This window comes from Salvelinus sp. IW2-2015, linkage group LG12 (assembly GCF_002910315.2).
Source record: "Salvelinus sp. IW2-2015 linkage group LG12, ASM291031v2, whole genome shotgun sequence".
In the NCBI taxonomy this organism is placed as follows: Eukaryota; Metazoa; Chordata; class Actinopteri; order Salmoniformes; family Salmonidae; genus Salvelinus; species Salvelinus sp. IW2-2015.
Genome location: NC_036852.1, coordinates 9780672 through 9798309, shown reverse-complemented (window position 1 = coordinate 9798309; position 17638 = coordinate 9780672). Strand labels below are relative to the sequence as shown.

The following is a 17638-nucleotide window of genomic DNA, read 5'->3' as shown; positions in this document are numbered from 1 at the left end:
TGTAACGTCGTTTTGTAATGGATGACGAMGGACCCATTATGGCTGCACACACAGACAACTGGCATGTGAAATGGATTGGACAACATAGATAAGGTCAGGGTAAATTCGTTTATATTCAAATATGATGACATGTCGTTATGTATGTTTAATGTATGGAAACTCTAACGTGAGTGAGTGAGTTAGCTAGCGCAACTTGTCATTTAGCGAGTTGGCTGACGTTACTGTAGTTAGCTGGCTAATGTTTGACGCGACGTTAGCTAGCTAGTGTCCCCTAGCATCATGCGCTTGTTGGCCTTGTGACCAATTTACATCGCATTGCAATTTTCACAATGGGAAGTAATKATTGTCTTACAAACAACATTTTATTGTTTTCAGATAGTGGAGACACGCGTTTAGATGCAGAATTGACCCGAGTATCAGTCTATTTAGCTAAGGAAAGACTAAGCACAGTGGTAAACTTATCTAAGGTTAATGACTTTGTAATGTCACATGTGCAATTCTACGCTGTGTTATTTGGCTTTCCCTTTTGTTCTAGTAACGTTAACGTTAGCTGTTCAAGAGGATACTTTGATGACTCAAAGGTGTTGCTGTATGAAACACTCATTGACTGTATGTATCGTGTTATATAATTTCAGATATCTTCCATATTGCATTTTTAAACCACTACCCAGTGGACTGGTATCTGTGCAACAAAACAACACAATGACAGCCCGTACAGCAGAGGTGCTGCTCAGGTGGGCCCTGCGGATATGCAACCACCGACGTCCATGGCAACCCCGTGGCCCTCAGATGATGATAGAGAGCTTTGACAGAGGACTGTCTCATATCTGGAGCACAGGACCAAGTCATAGACCGTTGGCTGGACTAACTATATACAACGTGAGGTATTACTCTCAGGGTAAAACATATGGGCAGGACGTGGTGGAAAGAAAGCAAGGCAACTCCATACAGACTCAGAGCTCTGAAACCTGGTCTTCACAAAGTCGGACATCCCCTGACCAGCCAGCCAAAAGGGTGCCGTTTTATGACCAGCTGAGGGAGTGCGGTTCCCCCTCGGATGTGCTCGACTTGGCCGGCCAGTACACAGCCACACACCGGCGGGTGAGCAACTGCCTGACGCGCTGCTGGGAGTCCACCAAGAAGATGTCGGAGGAGCAGCGACGCTACGAACTGCGCATTATGTTCGAGCACGCTGGCTTCGAGGAGCTCCTCCAGAGGACCATGCAGGACGCGCGGCACATGCGCAGCGAGGACCTAGCCTACAGCCTGCTGGCCACAGTCAAGCTGGGCGTGCCGCAGCGCAGCCGCGTGGTCCAGACCCTCCTCCGAGTCTGCCAGGTAACCAATCGGAGACAGGTTGTTAGTGTGTTACAGGCCAGGCCACCAATCAGATACTTGAGTCATGTTAGCGCTGTTCAGCATGCAAGTGTTTATCTCATCTGTGTCTGGCGGAATTCATATTTTACATATTTTTATATTTATTTTGGAGTCCTGACTTAGCCCGGTTGCCAGCCTGTCAGTGAACAGTAACCTCACAGACTGGCACCCACCAAGAGTAGCGCTGTAACTCTCTCTCAATATTTTCAAATGCACACTGGGCAGCTTTCCTATATGATGGTGTAATGCCATGCTTTGTCCCCACAGGAGAACCTCAATGAGTTTGATGAGAAGTCCCTGTCAGTGCTKGCTTCCTGTCTGGAGCACCTGGAGAGCAGCCCCAATGGGGACGCACTGAAGGAGGGAGTCAGGTGGGTTCCAGTGACATCTGTTTTAACAGCGGCAGTGATTCTTCAAAAATGACTAGAGTGCCTTTTCCTATTTAACTCCCCCAGGTCCAGTGTATTTCTCCAGTACAGTGTATGACCGTGTGTGTATTGTTCTCTAGGCTAATGATCGAGGCTCTACTGCCGAGCATCCAGAACGTCATGTCCCTGCAGACCTTGATGCGCCACATGGGCCGGGATACCCCGGTGGACATGAAGAAAAAACTGGAGGTGTGTTAGGGCTCATCCGTTGAGCCATTGAGTTAAATCACAGTTTAGCGAGCCTTGTACCCTGTGGTACCTTGTGGCAAACTATATACATCTGGGCCAGTATTCATAAAGCRTCTCAGAATAGGAGTGCTGATCTCGGATTAGGTCTTCTCTGTATCTTTTTCATTGTGATCTAAAAGGAAAAGTCCTTACAGCTGTCCCTGACAACAACAAAAAATATTTGTCGACCAAGAGTCGTCTGTTCATTTGACCAATCGACTGGTCGAAATTTTTAAATGTCTATTTTTCCATGTATAGACACACCCTGTGTGTTTTAATAAAATCAACCAGGCTTGCACATAATTTGCACAGGCTACTGAACTTATCTGATGCTTTAAGCATGCTGTGATTAAATAATTAAGACACACAAATTACTCATGAGGGAGCCAGAGATCAAGGTAGCCTAACCAGAATAAAAKAAACTGTTCCTCCCGCTGCTGCTCGCCTTCGCAGATTTTGCCATTACGCTCCCGAAGTTGCCTGTAATAGGCTACACCAGGGGTTGACAACCTTTTCCATTTGGAGTACCAATTTATCTTACCAATCTGCATGCCAGTTATGATTTTCATATGCGCATTGTCGTGGAACAGTTTAATTTATCTCAAAATCATTGTCATGTGATTAATAAAAATTATATCTAAATTAAAAGTATACAAATCTAAAAGTAACTTCTATTGCCATTGCCAACTATGTAAAAATATCCTACATAAAGCCAACAAATAAAAACATTGCAGCCTGCAGGTAGAAAATATCCTGAATCACATTGGCTACACATGGCCTGTCTGCAAGGAACGTGAAACATTGTATCAACTTGGTCCAGTGGAAGCTCTTGCAACATTGTATAAAATATTCTGGACCCTCAGTTTCCTGCGCCAGTGAACTCTGTTCAGATACAGCTGTAGRCTATTTGGGATAAGAAGTAATCAAGTAGGCCTATTTTATGTTTCCACCGAATTGGAGCATGACTTTTTTTTCTCCCTTTCACTCAAATGGTTATAGAAAGGGGGAGAAATAGAAAGATTTTTCAAATAGGCTACATTGAGGCCGGTAGCCTAGGCCTCAGAGCATAAAATTAACATTTTGGTCCACCAGCCACTGTGGCGGGTAGATATTTAAAAAAATACCAACCACTGATTTTTACCAGACAAAATGTATTTTTTCTGCTAAAATTACACCAACAAAACACAAAAAATGGATGACAGTGCTTTGTAATGTTTCTAAAACAATACATGTATTTCTAGTAAGAAGTAATGTTGTATATTATTTAATTAAACATTTTGTGATCTGATTCTTTTAACCAAGATATCACAGCTGAGACAAACATTTTCACGATGTTACGTCGGTGGTGCGACTCCAGACATGTTTGTGCCTGCTGTGAGATTGAGTATGAATAGTAGAAGCATTGTCTTCTCTTCCTTAGCAGTTGAAACTCAAACATGGAAAAACAATGTAAATAGCCAAGAAACACAAGGACAAAGTCTCACTGCAGTAGACTTTTATGCCTGTGCGCAGCTCTTCTAAAAATGAATCTTTCCCTCAGCTCTTCAAGTGCGCACAGCCCAGCCAGGCAGTGTTGCAGCGAGAGGTGGAATAGGCTATATAGGATTCGTAGTTCTTAGACTTGGTGCGATTCATTTACCAGCTATTAAACAAAATGGCGGAAATACTTTGAAAACAGCTACTGCAGCATTTATTTTATAAATTGTGCAACTGCCCGACWAAAAAAAAAAATAGTAGGTCGACGAAATGGGTTCAGCCCTAAAACTCCTAGATCAGCAGTCTTACTCTGAGATTTTGAATATGGTCCCTGACCAGTAATAACAATGTTTCTCTTGCCGTCCCTCCATCCAGAGAAAGGCCCTGTCATTGGCAAACCAGTTCACTCTTCCCAACTCCCAGTATATGATCACTACTCTGGCCTCTATGGGCTTCTGTTCCAAGCCATTGTTGGCCATCTGCAGCAGAAAGATTGCAGGTGAGACACATCCTATATGCCAGACTTGACTGACCGGAAACAAGTGGACGTAAGCCACTGTACTCTGCTTCATGTGTTTGTTTCACAGGATCAGTTATTTGATCAGTGTCGGCTCATCATTCTCAACTAATGGTGCAACTGTTTTATATGTGATAGACTACTGTACTCTTTCCTCCCTCCTGCATCACAGAGCACGTCCACGGAGTCCCCTTCCACCGCCTGGTGAATGTGCTGAGGGCCTWTAAGGAGCTGCACTCCAGAGACGTGGCCCTGTTCACCGCCATCTCTGACTACGTGGCCTCCAGCATCGCCATGTGGAACAACAAACAGGTGACCTATACTATACCATACTGCTGTACACTATAATATACCATACTACTGTATACTATGCTATAATTTACCATACTAATGTATACTATAATTTACCATACTACAGTATTCTATACTACACTATATATACTAATACTATACTGCTTACCCCCTTAGCCACATTATTTAGAGTAATATTGCCTATATTCTTATTTGTTGTAGCCTATTTCAATTCATGTTATATTTACCGAATGCACGAGGACGATGGACATTGCTAAGTTTCACCAAAGCGGCGCTAAATGTTCTTTCAGAAAATATGTTCAAATTTTTTTCTCTCGCCAATGAATTCTCCAGCCGCTCTATTTCATGATCAAAAAATTAGCCTTCAACTCTGTTAGATCATCTCAGAAAGTTGTTAGTTGTTTTTGAATAACCTACAAATATGGTAGGCCTACGGTAATAATGAGAGAGAACAAACAATAGCAAGATGTAAACATTTAATGAGAAATTTGAACAAAACTTAGTTGATCAAAGCATTATATAACAGAAATAATGCATACATGCGACGAGAGAAAAAATCCMTTCTTCCCATTGTGAACCAAACTGTCAAGTCTAATCCTACTAAATGAAATATCATAAAAGCACTAAGACAATTAAAGTTATGAAAAGTTTTTCCCAAATATTCTAATAACGTGTTTGTCCTAAAGTTTCTCCTTTTTAAATGTGAACAACTATGTAAGTCGGAGTCTGTGCTATTCTCAATCACAACTTTATTTTGAATGCCAAATTATATTTCGGGCCACAAGAAGTGAAATTGTGCCAACAATACCAAGATTGAAAAATGTAGTTAGAAATCTAAAGAAAGCTTGTGAAAGAGAACAATGTGTAGCCTAAGTGGCATAGGCCTATTTTCATATTATTCTCGCTATGTGCAACCTACCTTAAACGCATAGTAGCCTAGGTCTAATATGGAATAGGACAAATGCGAATCAGTTTATAATTATGCAGGCGGTTGGCCAGTAGGGGGTGATACCATCGTATAGCACAATGTTTTAGGAGTGCATAATCACGATGGGGAAAAGATTGACATCGCCCAACCCTAATACAATCACATAGATTTATGCAGCATGGGTGCACTGTTACTGATAAACCGGCCTTTGATAAGGTTCCCATAGCTTCTAGCACCTAGCATACTGTTCAGTGGTGATATTGATCCATAAGAGCCTGTGTTTGAAATCGGAACTTTACTCCTCTCCTCTAACGTGTTCTGTCGGTTCCAGTTGATTCTCTTCCTGTCTGCGTTTGCGGATCTAGCGTTCTGCCCCACGGCCATGTTGGACGCCTTCGCAGAGAGAGTGACTAAGAACCCGGACGCCCTGGGGCTCAATGACGTCCTCAGCGTTCTGAAGACCTACTCGTCCCTAAACCACAACCTACAGGGCTACAGAGAGCCGTGAGTCTCCACCATAGAAATAGAATGTACTATAGAAATAGAATGACATTGTTGACATTTTTATTTCTATGGTCTCTAACTYGCCATACCCTCTCCCTCCCCCCTCTTCTCTGCATTACCTTAATATGCGAAGTTAAAGAATGGCTAACTGTACTTACAGAGGCCTATACCCTGTTTGAATACCTTAAATGCAGGCTTCCATTCTCCCAAACCTTAAGTTACAGTATTTACTGATTCGTCGAGGTTGGTGAAAGTTGAAGCAGTAGGGTCTCTCACTTATTCAATTACTTACAGATCAGTAGTTACCGCATTACATTTTGAAGGAACCTACAGTAATCTCTGCTCCCTGCTATATAGCACTTTTGCAGTGTGCACAGCTACAGCTGTATTTGTAAATGGAGATGGGTTGTCAATCAATATTCAAAGCAGCCACATAAGAGTCACATAATACAGATTACCACCATATCCCGCTGAATGCAACCTAACTCTATATGTTTCTCTTGACCTAACTGGTTTCTCCCTGGCCATAGGTTCCTGGAGGGCATGACCCACGTGGTGGTGTCCTACCTTCCCAAGATGGCTGCCTCCGAGCTGCTGAAGGTGGTCTACTGCCTGTGTCTGCTGGGCCACTTTCCTGCCGCCCCATTGGAACAGCTGCTGCAGCAGGAGACACTGAAGGAGATCAGTGCCAGAGGTCAGACACTGTCAGCCTAAATAAAGATACTGATTCGATTTTCAAATCATTYGATTTTGGAATAAAACACTTATACATCATTATTATAATACAGATATGCTGAATTCCAAATCGAACTGCTAGCCCCTACCCCTTAGATGCTCCTGTAGGAAGTGAAATGGGTGTAAGCAATATTTCTACCCAGCCAATAAGAAGGCAAGAGGATGCGATTACCATCTTACTTAAACCTATCCAACCAGCTGATCCCTTGTCCTCCATGTCCATACAGGTGGTCGGCTGCAGAAGGTGATGGAAAAAAAGCTGCAGATGGTGGACCTGTGTCTCAGGCTGGACCGACCTTCTCTCCCTAAGCCCCTGACCGTCCCTCCCGAGGCTCTGGGCTCTCCAGCCCCTAACGACCTGTCCATTAACGCAGGGCTGTCTATGACCCTGCAGAGCATCGCCCAGGAAGGGCTGCTACAGGAGGGTGTGATGGTTGAAGGCCTATACTTCATAGGTAAATAGGATCTCACTGTTAGCTTGGTCCCAATATTCCCTCAAATTCTTTTTAGGCACTGAGCAAATTTCAGGTCTGCTGAGTGCAAAATTCTGTGCAACCTTTTGCGCGCGTTTACTGAGGCTGTACCTGTTTTAAGTTCGTTTTTTAAGTGGCCAAGTAGACTACTATGGCTATTTGATCGTAATGTAGGCCTATCAGAGTGGCCAAAAACAATGGAGAAAAATGCATCCCAAAACTCTACTGTAAGTCGCTCTGGATAAGAGCGTCTGCTAAATGACTAAAATGTAAAATGTAAAACGTTTTAATATGGAAATAGCTGTTCTATCATTCAGCCTACAGTAGCAGCCAATGTGTGGTGTTCAATGTAGGCCTACATTCCATGAGCCTTTTGGGGAAAAAACATGCAGGGCTTGACATTAACCTGTTTATCCACTTGTCCTTCAGACAAGGTGACTGAATGTTGTTGTTTGGTGCAAGAAACCACTTTACAAAATCAAATGCATTATTATTCCTATACCATTATTACAGAGAATCAAACAAATKATGCTACCCTTTGCCTATTGGCTACAACACTGCCCCTTTAAGACAAAAAAAACTCTTTACCTAACTCGCTTTTCAAAGATGGCTAGAAATGCACACATTTTGTGCTCTTGTAGGAAGCAACTACTTCCCCATTTGTTGGCGAGAAATTAGCTATAACTGGGCTAATAACTCACTAACTAGCAAAGAATATGAACAAATGTGCACAGGTGGCTACATGCAACTCTCGCTTTCAAAACAAGCGCATCTACTCGCTAACGCTCATGCTGTAAACACATTCCAGTTCAAAGTGAATGGCACAGATCCATATATGACAATGGCTATTTGCATAYAGGCCTACTGCAGCTCTGATTAGTTATGGCGCACCAGTCTGTGTAGAGTACGGGCCTGAGTCGTGGCTGTCAATGAAATAGAATCCTACTCCAATGTGCTTTGCCTACAAGAAAATCTCTTGCATAGTTCATTTTGTTTCGGTATGTTACATTGAAAGTGGCTAATATTGCTTCTACCCCCCCCCCCCAGACTGCTGAACAATTAATCAAATGGCCACCTGGACTATTTACATTGCCCCCCGTTTATTATCTACGAATAGTCATTTTACCCAACCTACATGTACAAATTACCTCAACTAAACTGTACCCCTGCACATTGACTCGGTACCCCCGTATATAGCCTCGTTATTGTTATTTTGTGTTACTTTTTATTTTATTTTTGACTTTATTTTCTTAACTCTATTTCTTGAACTGCATTGTTGGTTAAGGGCTTGTAAGTAAGCATTTCACAGTGAGGTCTACATCTGTTGTATTTGGCGCATGTGACAAATAAAATTWGATTTGATTAGAAAATATTGTGTTGATTCGAGCACAATTCCCACAGTAGAGCGAAACGTTGATAGTGTTCAGTAAGGGAAAACTCTAGAAATGTAAATCTCGTGCTTTTCTGCATGGGCTGCTATTTCTTCTGTGCGGCAGCCCGAGCTTAGAGGGAACATTGCCTGGTCCCAGATCTGTTTGTGTTGTATAGCTCATGGTTTCCCAAACTTGGTCCTGGGACCCCCCCCCCCCTGGGTGCATGCTTTGGTTTTTGCCCTAGCACTACACAGCTGATTCAAATAAACTCATCACACTTTGATTATTGGAATCAGCTGTGTAGTGCAAGGGCATAAACTAAAACGTGCACCTGGGGGTTGGGGCCAGGACCGGGTTTGGGAAACCCTGGATAGCTAACTCATATGGTTGTTTGGCATTACAATGACCATAGGAGTTGGCTGTACAGCACAAACAGATCTGGGACCTGGTTCCCTCACTGTTTGGGGTCATTATGTTGTGTATTTATTATGTGGGACAAGATAGTCGGACAGCTTTTACTTATGTGTTGAGTTAGGTAATGTATTTGAACTTGTCAGCATAAGATGTGTCCCCCAATTATTTCTTCACCAATGCTCAACAGTGCTTGTGCTTTATTTTAGCGAGTTATTGTCTCTGTTGATAAAAGGATGTCATATTACGAGTTGTCTGGGTTGTATTACAGATGGTGTGATAACCCAACCCRAACCTCTACAAGAAGCCACAGGAGGGAGGGCACCATCTGAGGGCGAGTTTCCTCCACCTGAGCACAGTCAAAGGTTACTAACTAATGTTGTGGGAAAACAATTACTATCTGTTAAATTTACAGGATTATATGATTCAGTTCATCTGAATTAGAGCTTAGGGTGTAGTCTCTGCCATTCAGACTCATTCAATTACTGTTTCAGTCACATCAATGTTATCCAAATTAGGAGCAAACTATTCTTGTATTCTCTCCCCCTGRTGTAGAATTGCAGTGTTCTGCGCACCCCCGTCCTCTTTCTGTTATGGTACCTCCCGTCCCCGTGGCAACCTGGCTATCAAGATGCGTCATCTGACGGTCCTAGGATACACCCCAGTCGTGGTGAGTCTTGCACCCCAATGTCGTAGCCTAGGCTCTTGTTTTAAGCTCTCGCTAATGTGATTGTGTCTTAACTGTCTCTCGTTTGACTTTTATTAACAAACAATTTTCCTTCTGAGATGATGAACTTGATATGCTCCTCTGATTGAAACTCTTTGTACCATCCTATTTTGATAAGGTGAAATGTGAGCCATGTTTAGCATTGTTATTTATGAGTCTTAACTTGGTATATTTGAGAGACATTGTAATACACTAAAATAAGACAAATGTTGCAGAGCCCATCTTGAACTTGACTCGACTTCAAGGCCCCCTACTAGGTATCCCCACTTTTACWCATCCCTCATTTCTAAGTACGTTATTTCCCGTCCCTCCTCTCCATTCCTAGGTGTTGGAGCACGAGCTGGACAATCTGTCCGAAGAGGAGAGAACAGAGTTCCTCAAAACACGGATCTTTCCAGAASAGGAGAGACCTGCTAACGTCGAACAGATGACAGACTGACGGACATGGAGAGAGCGGGGACATGGCTCGTTCAGTCAAGAGAACCYCGACCTGGTTCTGTGGTCAGTCTGGTCACGATCCGGTCCTGTCATTCGTTGCACAGGAACTGCTGGTATACTGAATTGACTACATGAAGACTGTTGTCGAATATCTCTGAGTGTCTGGACTATACAGTTCACTGCGTGATGTCTCACTATTTAACTAGAWAGTAAATGGGAACAAACTCCCATCTGTGTCATTGCTCCTCATATTTTTGAAGGAATCTGTGTTGGAGCGTAAATGTTCCAGTTTATGTTTAAGTAAGTTCAATCCTGTTGAAGTAACTTAACTTTAAGTAACATAACTTTAAGCATCTTAATACCTCTCATGGGTTATTCCTAAATAGTCTAAATTCATATCCTCGCCTCCTCTCCTTCACCTGCACTGACCTGAAGGAACTGACCAGCCTGACCAGAGGAAGGAAAGGAGACGAGGAGAAGAAGCTACTGTCGACTATTGAGACAGAGCCGTGTTTCTACTGGGTTTGTGTGTCTCATTTAGAATACGTCACTTGAGATGACTCTGTGGCCTTGCCCAAAGTGAGGCCCCAATCCTAAATGGACCCTACACCCTGTGCACTTGTGGAGATTGGTGAAACTTCAACCTAACCTACCAGAGGGCCAGTTGGAATGAATTGCTTATACCCGTTAAATCCTCTTACATCTCACGTGCATAGGGTGAGTGTCTAGTGGTTGATTTGGGATTGGGCCTGAAATTGTTCAGATTGATGCCATGTCATTGAAATGTGTTGAGGAGAGGTGGTTATGGGAACTGATGTTATAACAAAGAAAGGGTTTATAATCATGACTGTCACTTATGCTGAAAATAAAATGATAGAAACAGTCATCCACTATACACAGTACCAGTCAAAAGTTTGGACACCTACTCATTTCAGCCTTCATTTTTTTATTTTTTTTATACATTGTAGAATAATAGCGACGACATCAAAACTATGAACTAACACATATGGAATCATGTATTAACCAAACAAAATGCTACTGCGGGGCATACAGCTGTTCAAACCTACATGTCACCTCCATTACAATGTCACAGTGTTAACTGACAAGCATAATTGCTGGACAGATATCACGCTGAGTGATAGTATCAAAAACCGATGCTAACACAGTAGTGTGTGTGTGTGTAAGTTGTTTTCATGTCTGTGTGTATATCAGACACACACATCCCCCTGTGTTTTGAGTGGGACACACCTACTAATTCAAGGGTTTTTATTTATTTTTACTGTTTTCTACATTGTAGAATAATAGTGAAGTCATAAACTGTGAAATAACACATGGAATCATGTAGTAACCAAAAAAGTGTTGAACAAATCAAAATATATTTTAGATTCTTCAAAGTAGTCACCCTTAGGCTTGATGACAGCTTTGAACACTCTTGGCATTCTCTCAACCAGCTTCATGAGGAATGCTTTTCCAACAGTCTTGAAGGAGTTCCCACATATGCTGAGTAATTGTTGGCTGCTTTTCCTTCACTCTGCGGCCGAACGCATCCCAAGCAATCTCAATTGGATTGTCGGAGGCCAGGTCATCTGATGCAGCACTCGGTCACTTTCCTTCTTGGTCAAATAGCCCTTACACAGCCTGGAGGTGTGTTTTGGGTCATTGTCCTGTTGGAAAAACAAATGATAGTCCCTCTAAGGGCAAACCAGATGGGATGGTGTATCGCTGCAGAATGCTGTGGTAGCCATGCAGGTTAAGTATGCCTTGAATTCTAAATAAATCACAGACCTTGTCACCAGCAAAGCACCATCACACCATCTCCAATCTTCATGGTGGGAACCATACATGCAGAGATCATCCGTTCACCTACTCTGAGTCTCACAAAGACACRGCGGTTGCAACCAAAAATCTCAAATTTGGACCAAAGGACAGATTTCCACCAGTCTAATGTTCATTGCTCGTGTTTCTTGGCCCAACCAAGTATCCTCTTATTCGTGTCTTTTAGTAGTGGTTTCTTTGCAACAATTCAACCATGAAGGCCTGATTCACTCAGTCTCCTTGGAATAGTTMATGTTGATGTGTCTGTTACTTGAACTCTGTGAAGCATTTATTTGGGCTGCAATCTGAGGTGCCGTTAACTCTAATGAACTCACCCGCTGCAGCAGAGATAACTCTGGGTCTTCCTTTCCTGTGGCGGTCCTCATGAGAGCCAACTTCATCATAGCGCTTGGTGGTTTTTGCGACTACACTTGAAGAAACTTTCAAAGTTCTTGACATTTTCTGGATTGACTGACCTTCATGTCTTAAAGTAATRAAGGACTGTCGTTTCTCTTTGCTTATTTGAGCTGTTCTTGCCGTAATATGGACTTGGTCTTCTACCAAATAGGGCTATCTTCTGTATGCCACCCGTACCTTGTCACAACACAACTGATTGGCTCAAATGCATTAAGAAGGAAAGAAATTCCACAAAATAACTTAACAAGGCACACCTGTTMATTGAAATGCATTCCAGGTGACTATGTCATAAAGATTGTTGAAAGAMTGCCAAGAGTGTGCACAGCTCTCATCAAGGCGAAGGGTGGTTACTTTGAAGAATCAAAAATTATTTGTTTAACATTTGTTTTAGTTAGTACATGATTCCATATGTGTTATTTCATAGTTTTGATGTATTCACTATTATTGTACAATGTACAAAATAGTAAAAAATATAGAAAAACCTTTGAATGAGTAGGTGTGCCCAAACTTTTGACTGGTGCTGTGCATATATACGTACAGTGTATTCAGACCCCTTAACCTTTTCCACATTTTTTTACGTTATTCTAAAATTCATTTCTGGTCAAATTCTCATTTTTGAAAAAGGCTTAAAATAACGGTTAAAATCCAGGTCATGTGACATGATAAACAAAATCAGGGCACTAGTCATATAGAATATGTTTGCACTTGAGAACAATACTGATGTGATGAATTGGTGGCCTTACCAAGAGTGAAACTGTTCAAATTATWGGCATGTCATTTAGTAGAGTTGGGAACTGATGTGATAACTAAGTGGTCTATATTCATGCCWGTAACTAAAATAAAATGTCATAGAAACAGGAATCTACTAAAATTTCTGTTTTTAAAAATKCGTTTAATTTATTGGAGAAACTGTCAAAGGTTTTCACAATGTTTGTCACATAACTGGTTACTATTTTCCTTTATTAACTTGCTATTGTGCATATGTAGACTTGCTGACAAAAATGGATGAGATGTATAGAATGCGTCCCAAATCATACCCGATTCCCTACAGTGCATTGGGAAAGTATTCAGACCCCTTGACTTAAAAAAAATAAAGATACGTTACAGCCTTACTCTAAAATTGATTAAATAAAACATTTTCCTCATCAATCTACACACAATACCCCATAATGACAAAGAGAAAACGKGTTTTTCGAAATTAGAGCTCAGACCGGATTGTGTCGAGGCACAGATCTGGGGAAGGGTACCAAAAAATGTCTGCAGCATCAAAGGTCGCCAAGAACACAGTGGCCTCCATCATTCTTAAATGGAAGAAGTTTGGAACCAAGACTTCCTAGAGCTGGCCCCCCGGCCAAACTGAGCAATCGGGGAGAAGGGCCTTGGTCAGGGAGGTGACCAAGAATCCAATGGTTACTCTGTATTCTGACAGAGCTCCAGAGTTCCTCTGGAGATGGGAGAACCTTACAGAATTACAACCATCTCTGCAGCGCTTCACCAGTCAGAYCTTTATGGTAGAGTGGCCAGATGAAAGCCACACCTCAGTAAAAGGCACATTACAGCCCACTTGGAGTTTGCCAAAAGGCACCTAAAGAACTCTGACCATGAGAAACAAGTTTTTCTGGTCTGATGAAACCAAGTTTGAACTCTTTGACCTGAATGCCAGGTGTCACGTCTGGAGGAAACCTGGCACCATCCCTACGGTGAAGCATGGTGGCAGCATCATGCTGTGGGGATGTCTTTCAGCGGCAGGGACTGGGAGAGTARAGGGGRAAATGAACGGAGCAAAGTACAGAGAGATCCTTGATGAAAACCTRCTCCAGAGYGCTCAGGACCTCAGACTGGGGTGAAGCTTCACCTTCCAACAGGACAACGACCCTARGCACACAGCCAAGACAATGCAGGAGTGGCTTCGGGACAAGTCTCTGACTCCTTGAGTGGCCCARCAAGATCCCGGACTTGAACCCGATCGAACATCTCTGGAGAGACCTGAAAAAAGCTGTGCAGCAACGCTTCCCATCAAATCTGACAGATCTTGAGAGGATCTGCAGAGAAGAATGGGAGAAACKGTCCAAATGCAGGTGTGCCAACCTTGAAGCATCATACCCAAGAAGACACRAGGCTGTAATCGCTGCCTAAGGTGCCTTAACAAAGTACTGAGTAAAGGGTCTGAATACTTATCTAAAAATACTGATGAAAATGGCACTGACAGAGGGCTGCTGTGCTTCTAGCTCTTAGGAGACTTTTCAGTATTTWGTTTTTTGTGTTATTTCTTACATTATTAGCCCAGAATTTTTGTTGTGTTATTACATACAGCCGGGAAGAACTATTGGATATCAGAGTGGCGGTAACTCACCAGAACCACCAGCATTACAACTTTCCCGAATTGGATCCTTTGTTCGTATCCCCCAGGGCAATTCAAATCAAATTTTATTTGTCACATAGACATGGTTAGCAGATGTTAATGCGAGTGTAGCGAAATGCTTGTGCTTCTAGTTCCGACAATGCAGTAATAACCAACGAGAATCTAACCTAACAATTCCACAACTACTACCTTATACACACAAGTGTATAAGGGATAAAAGAATATGTACATAAAGATATATGAATGAGTGATGTACAGAACGGCATAGGCAAGATGCAGTAGATGGTATCGAGTACAGTATATACATATGAGATGAGTAATGTAGGTATGTAAATGTAAAAGTGCATAGTTTAAAGTGGCTAGTGATACATGTATTACATAAAGATGGCAAGATGCAGTAGATGATATAGAGTACAGTATATACAGTGGGCAAAAAAGTATTTAGTCAGCCACCAATTGTGCAAGTTCTCCCACTTAAAAAAGAGAGAGGCCTGTAATTTTCATCATAGGTACACTTCAACTATGATCAGAACAAAATGAGGGGGAAAAAATCCAGAAAATCAACATTGTAGGATTTTTAATGAATTTATTTGCAAATTATGGTGGAAAATAAGTATTGGCTCAATAACAAAAGTTATCTCAATACTTTTATATACCCTTTGTTGGCAATGACAGAGGTCAAAACGTTTTTCTGTAAAGTCTTCACAAGTTTTCACACACTGTTGCTGGTATTTTGGCCCATTCCTCCATGCAGATCTCTAGAGCAGTGATGTTTTGGGGCTGTGCTGGGCAACACGACTTTCAACTCCCTCAAAGACTTTCTATGGGTTGAGATCTGGAGGACTGCTAGGCCACTCCAGGACCTTGAAATGCTTCTACGAAGCCACTCCTTCGTTGCCCGGGCGGTGTGTTGGGATCATTTCATGCTGAAAGACCCAGCTTCATCTTCAATGCCCTTGCTGAGGAAAGGAGGTTTTCACTCAAAATCTCACGATACATGGCCCATTCATTCTGTCCTTTATACGGATCAGTCGTCCTGTCCTTGCAGAAAAAACAGCCCCAAAGCATTATGTTTCCACCCCCATGCTTCACAGTAGGTATTGTTCTTTGAGTGCAACTCAGCATTCTTTGTCCTCCAAACACGACGAGTGAGTTTTTACCAAAAAGTTCTATTTGGATTCATCGTACCATATGACATTCTCCCAATCTTCTTCTGGATCATCCAAATGCTCTCTAGCAAACTTCAGACAGGCCTGGACATGTACTGGCTTAAGCAGGGGGACACGCTCTGGCACTGCAGGATTGAGTCCCTGGCGGTAGTGTTTACTAATGTAGGCTTTTTACTTTGGTCCCAGCTCTCTGCAGGTCAATTCACTAGGTCCCCCCGTGTGGTTTCTGGGATTTTTGCTCACCTGTTCTTGTGATTCATTTTGACCCCACGGGGTGAGATTTTGCGTGGAGCCCCAGATCGAGGAGATTATCAGTGGTCTTGTATGTCTTCCATTTCCTGAATAATTGCTCCCACAGTTGATTTCTTCAAACCAAGCTGCTTACCTATTGCAATTCAGTATTCCCAGCCTGGTGCAGGTCTACAATTTGTTTCTCGTGTCCTTTGACAGCTCTTTGGTCTGTCCATAGTGGAGTTTGAGTGTGACTGTTTGAGGTGTGACAGGTGTCTTTTATACTGATAACAAGTTCAAACAGTGCCATTAATACAGGTAACGAGTGAGAGGACAGAGGAGCCTCTTAAAGAAAAGTTACAGGTCTGTGAGAGCCAGAAATCTTGCTTGTTTGTAGGTGACCAAATACTTATTTCTCCACATAATTTGCAATAAATTCATTAAAAATCCTACAATGTGATTTTTCTGGATTTTTTTCTTCTCATTTTGTCTGTCATAGTTGAAAGTGTACCTATGATGAAAATTACAGGCCTCTCTCATCTTTTAGTGGGAGAACTTGCCACAATGGTGGCTGACTAAATACTTTTTGCCCCACTTGTACATATACATTATATTAAGTGGCATTGTTAAAGTGGCTAGTGATACATTATTTGATCAATTTCCATCAATTTCCATTATTAAAGTGAGCTGGATTGTGTCAGTATGGTGCAGCAGCCACTCAATGTTAGTGGTGCTGTTTAACAGTCTGATGGCCTTGAGATAGAAGCTGTTTTTCAGTCTCTCGGTCCCTCTTGATGCACCTTACTGACCTCGCCTTCTGGATGATAGCGGGTGTAACAGGCAGTTGCTCGGTGGTTGTTGTCCTTGATGATCTTATGGCCTTCCTGTGACATCGGGTGGTGTAGGTGTCCTGGAGGGCAGGTAGTGAACTGATTCCAGAGGCTGATCTAAAACACAGCCGGCGGAGGAAGGTACTCGGGCGTGTCTTTCTAGACCTACTTCCAAGTATATTACTGCTGAAATTCAGTCTCTGGATAATAAAGTTGACGAGCTCAGGGTGAGGATTTCTTTCCAGAGAGACATCAAGGATTGTAACATACTCTGTTTCACGGAAACATGGTTCTCTCTGGATATTACTGTCTGAGTCCGTCCAGCCAGTGGGTTCTCAGTTCATCGCGCATAAAGGAATAAATATCTCTCGGGAAGAAGAAGGGCGGGGGTGTATATTTCATGATTAACAACTCATGATGTGATTGTGATAACATAAAGAAATTCAAGCCCTTTTGTTCATCCGACCTAGAATACCTCACAATCAAATGCCGACAGTATTATCTCCCAGAGAATACTCTTTGGTTAAAGTCACAGCTGTGTATATATCCCCTCTCAAGCCGATACCGCAACGTCTTTCAAAGAACGTCACTGACTTTATGCAAAACTGAAACCACATATCCTGAGGCTGCATTTATTGTTAGCTGGGGATTTAATTAAAGCAAATTTGAGAAAAAATCCTACAAAAGTTCTAATCAGCACATTGACTTTAGTACTCGCCGCTGCTTAAAACACTCAACCACTGCTACTCCAACTTCTGGGATGCCTTCAAGACCCACCCTCCCCTCCTTTCCGCAAATCTGATCGTGAACTCCATTTTGTTTCAAGGTCTCAGCTTAGAGAGGAGAAGCCTCGTGAGGTGTTGGTCTGTCACATGTTATGAAACAAA

At 42.3% G+C, this 17638-nt stretch overlaps 1 protein-coding gene across 2 annotated transcripts; it reads left to right on the top strand.

The window, feature by feature from the left end:
* The first annotated feature begins 6 nt into the window (after window positions 1-6).
* Window positions 7-10344, top strand: fastkd2 (FAST kinase domains 2). Of its 2 annotated transcripts, none has more exons than XM_023997811.2 (12): window positions 7-93; window positions 636-1338; window positions 1645-1748; window positions 1886-1994; window positions 3885-4008; window positions 4199-4338; window positions 5598-5770; window positions 6301-6464; window positions 6733-6960; window positions 9034-9127; window positions 9318-9432; window positions 9815-10344. In XM_023997811.2, the coding sequence occupies exons 2-12, from the start codon at window positions 703-705 to the stop codon at window positions 9926-9928; spliced, it is 2001 nt and encodes a 666-aa protein (XP_023853579.1). In that variant the 5' UTR covers window positions 7-93; window positions 636-702; the 3' UTR covers window positions 9929-10344. The 2 variants fall into 2 exon arrangements, with proteins under 2 accessions (XP_023853579.1, XP_023853578.1); XM_023997810.2 differs by lacking the exon at window positions 7-93 and adding an exon at window positions 146-166.
* The last annotated feature ends 7294 nt before the right edge of the window (window positions 10345-17638 follow it).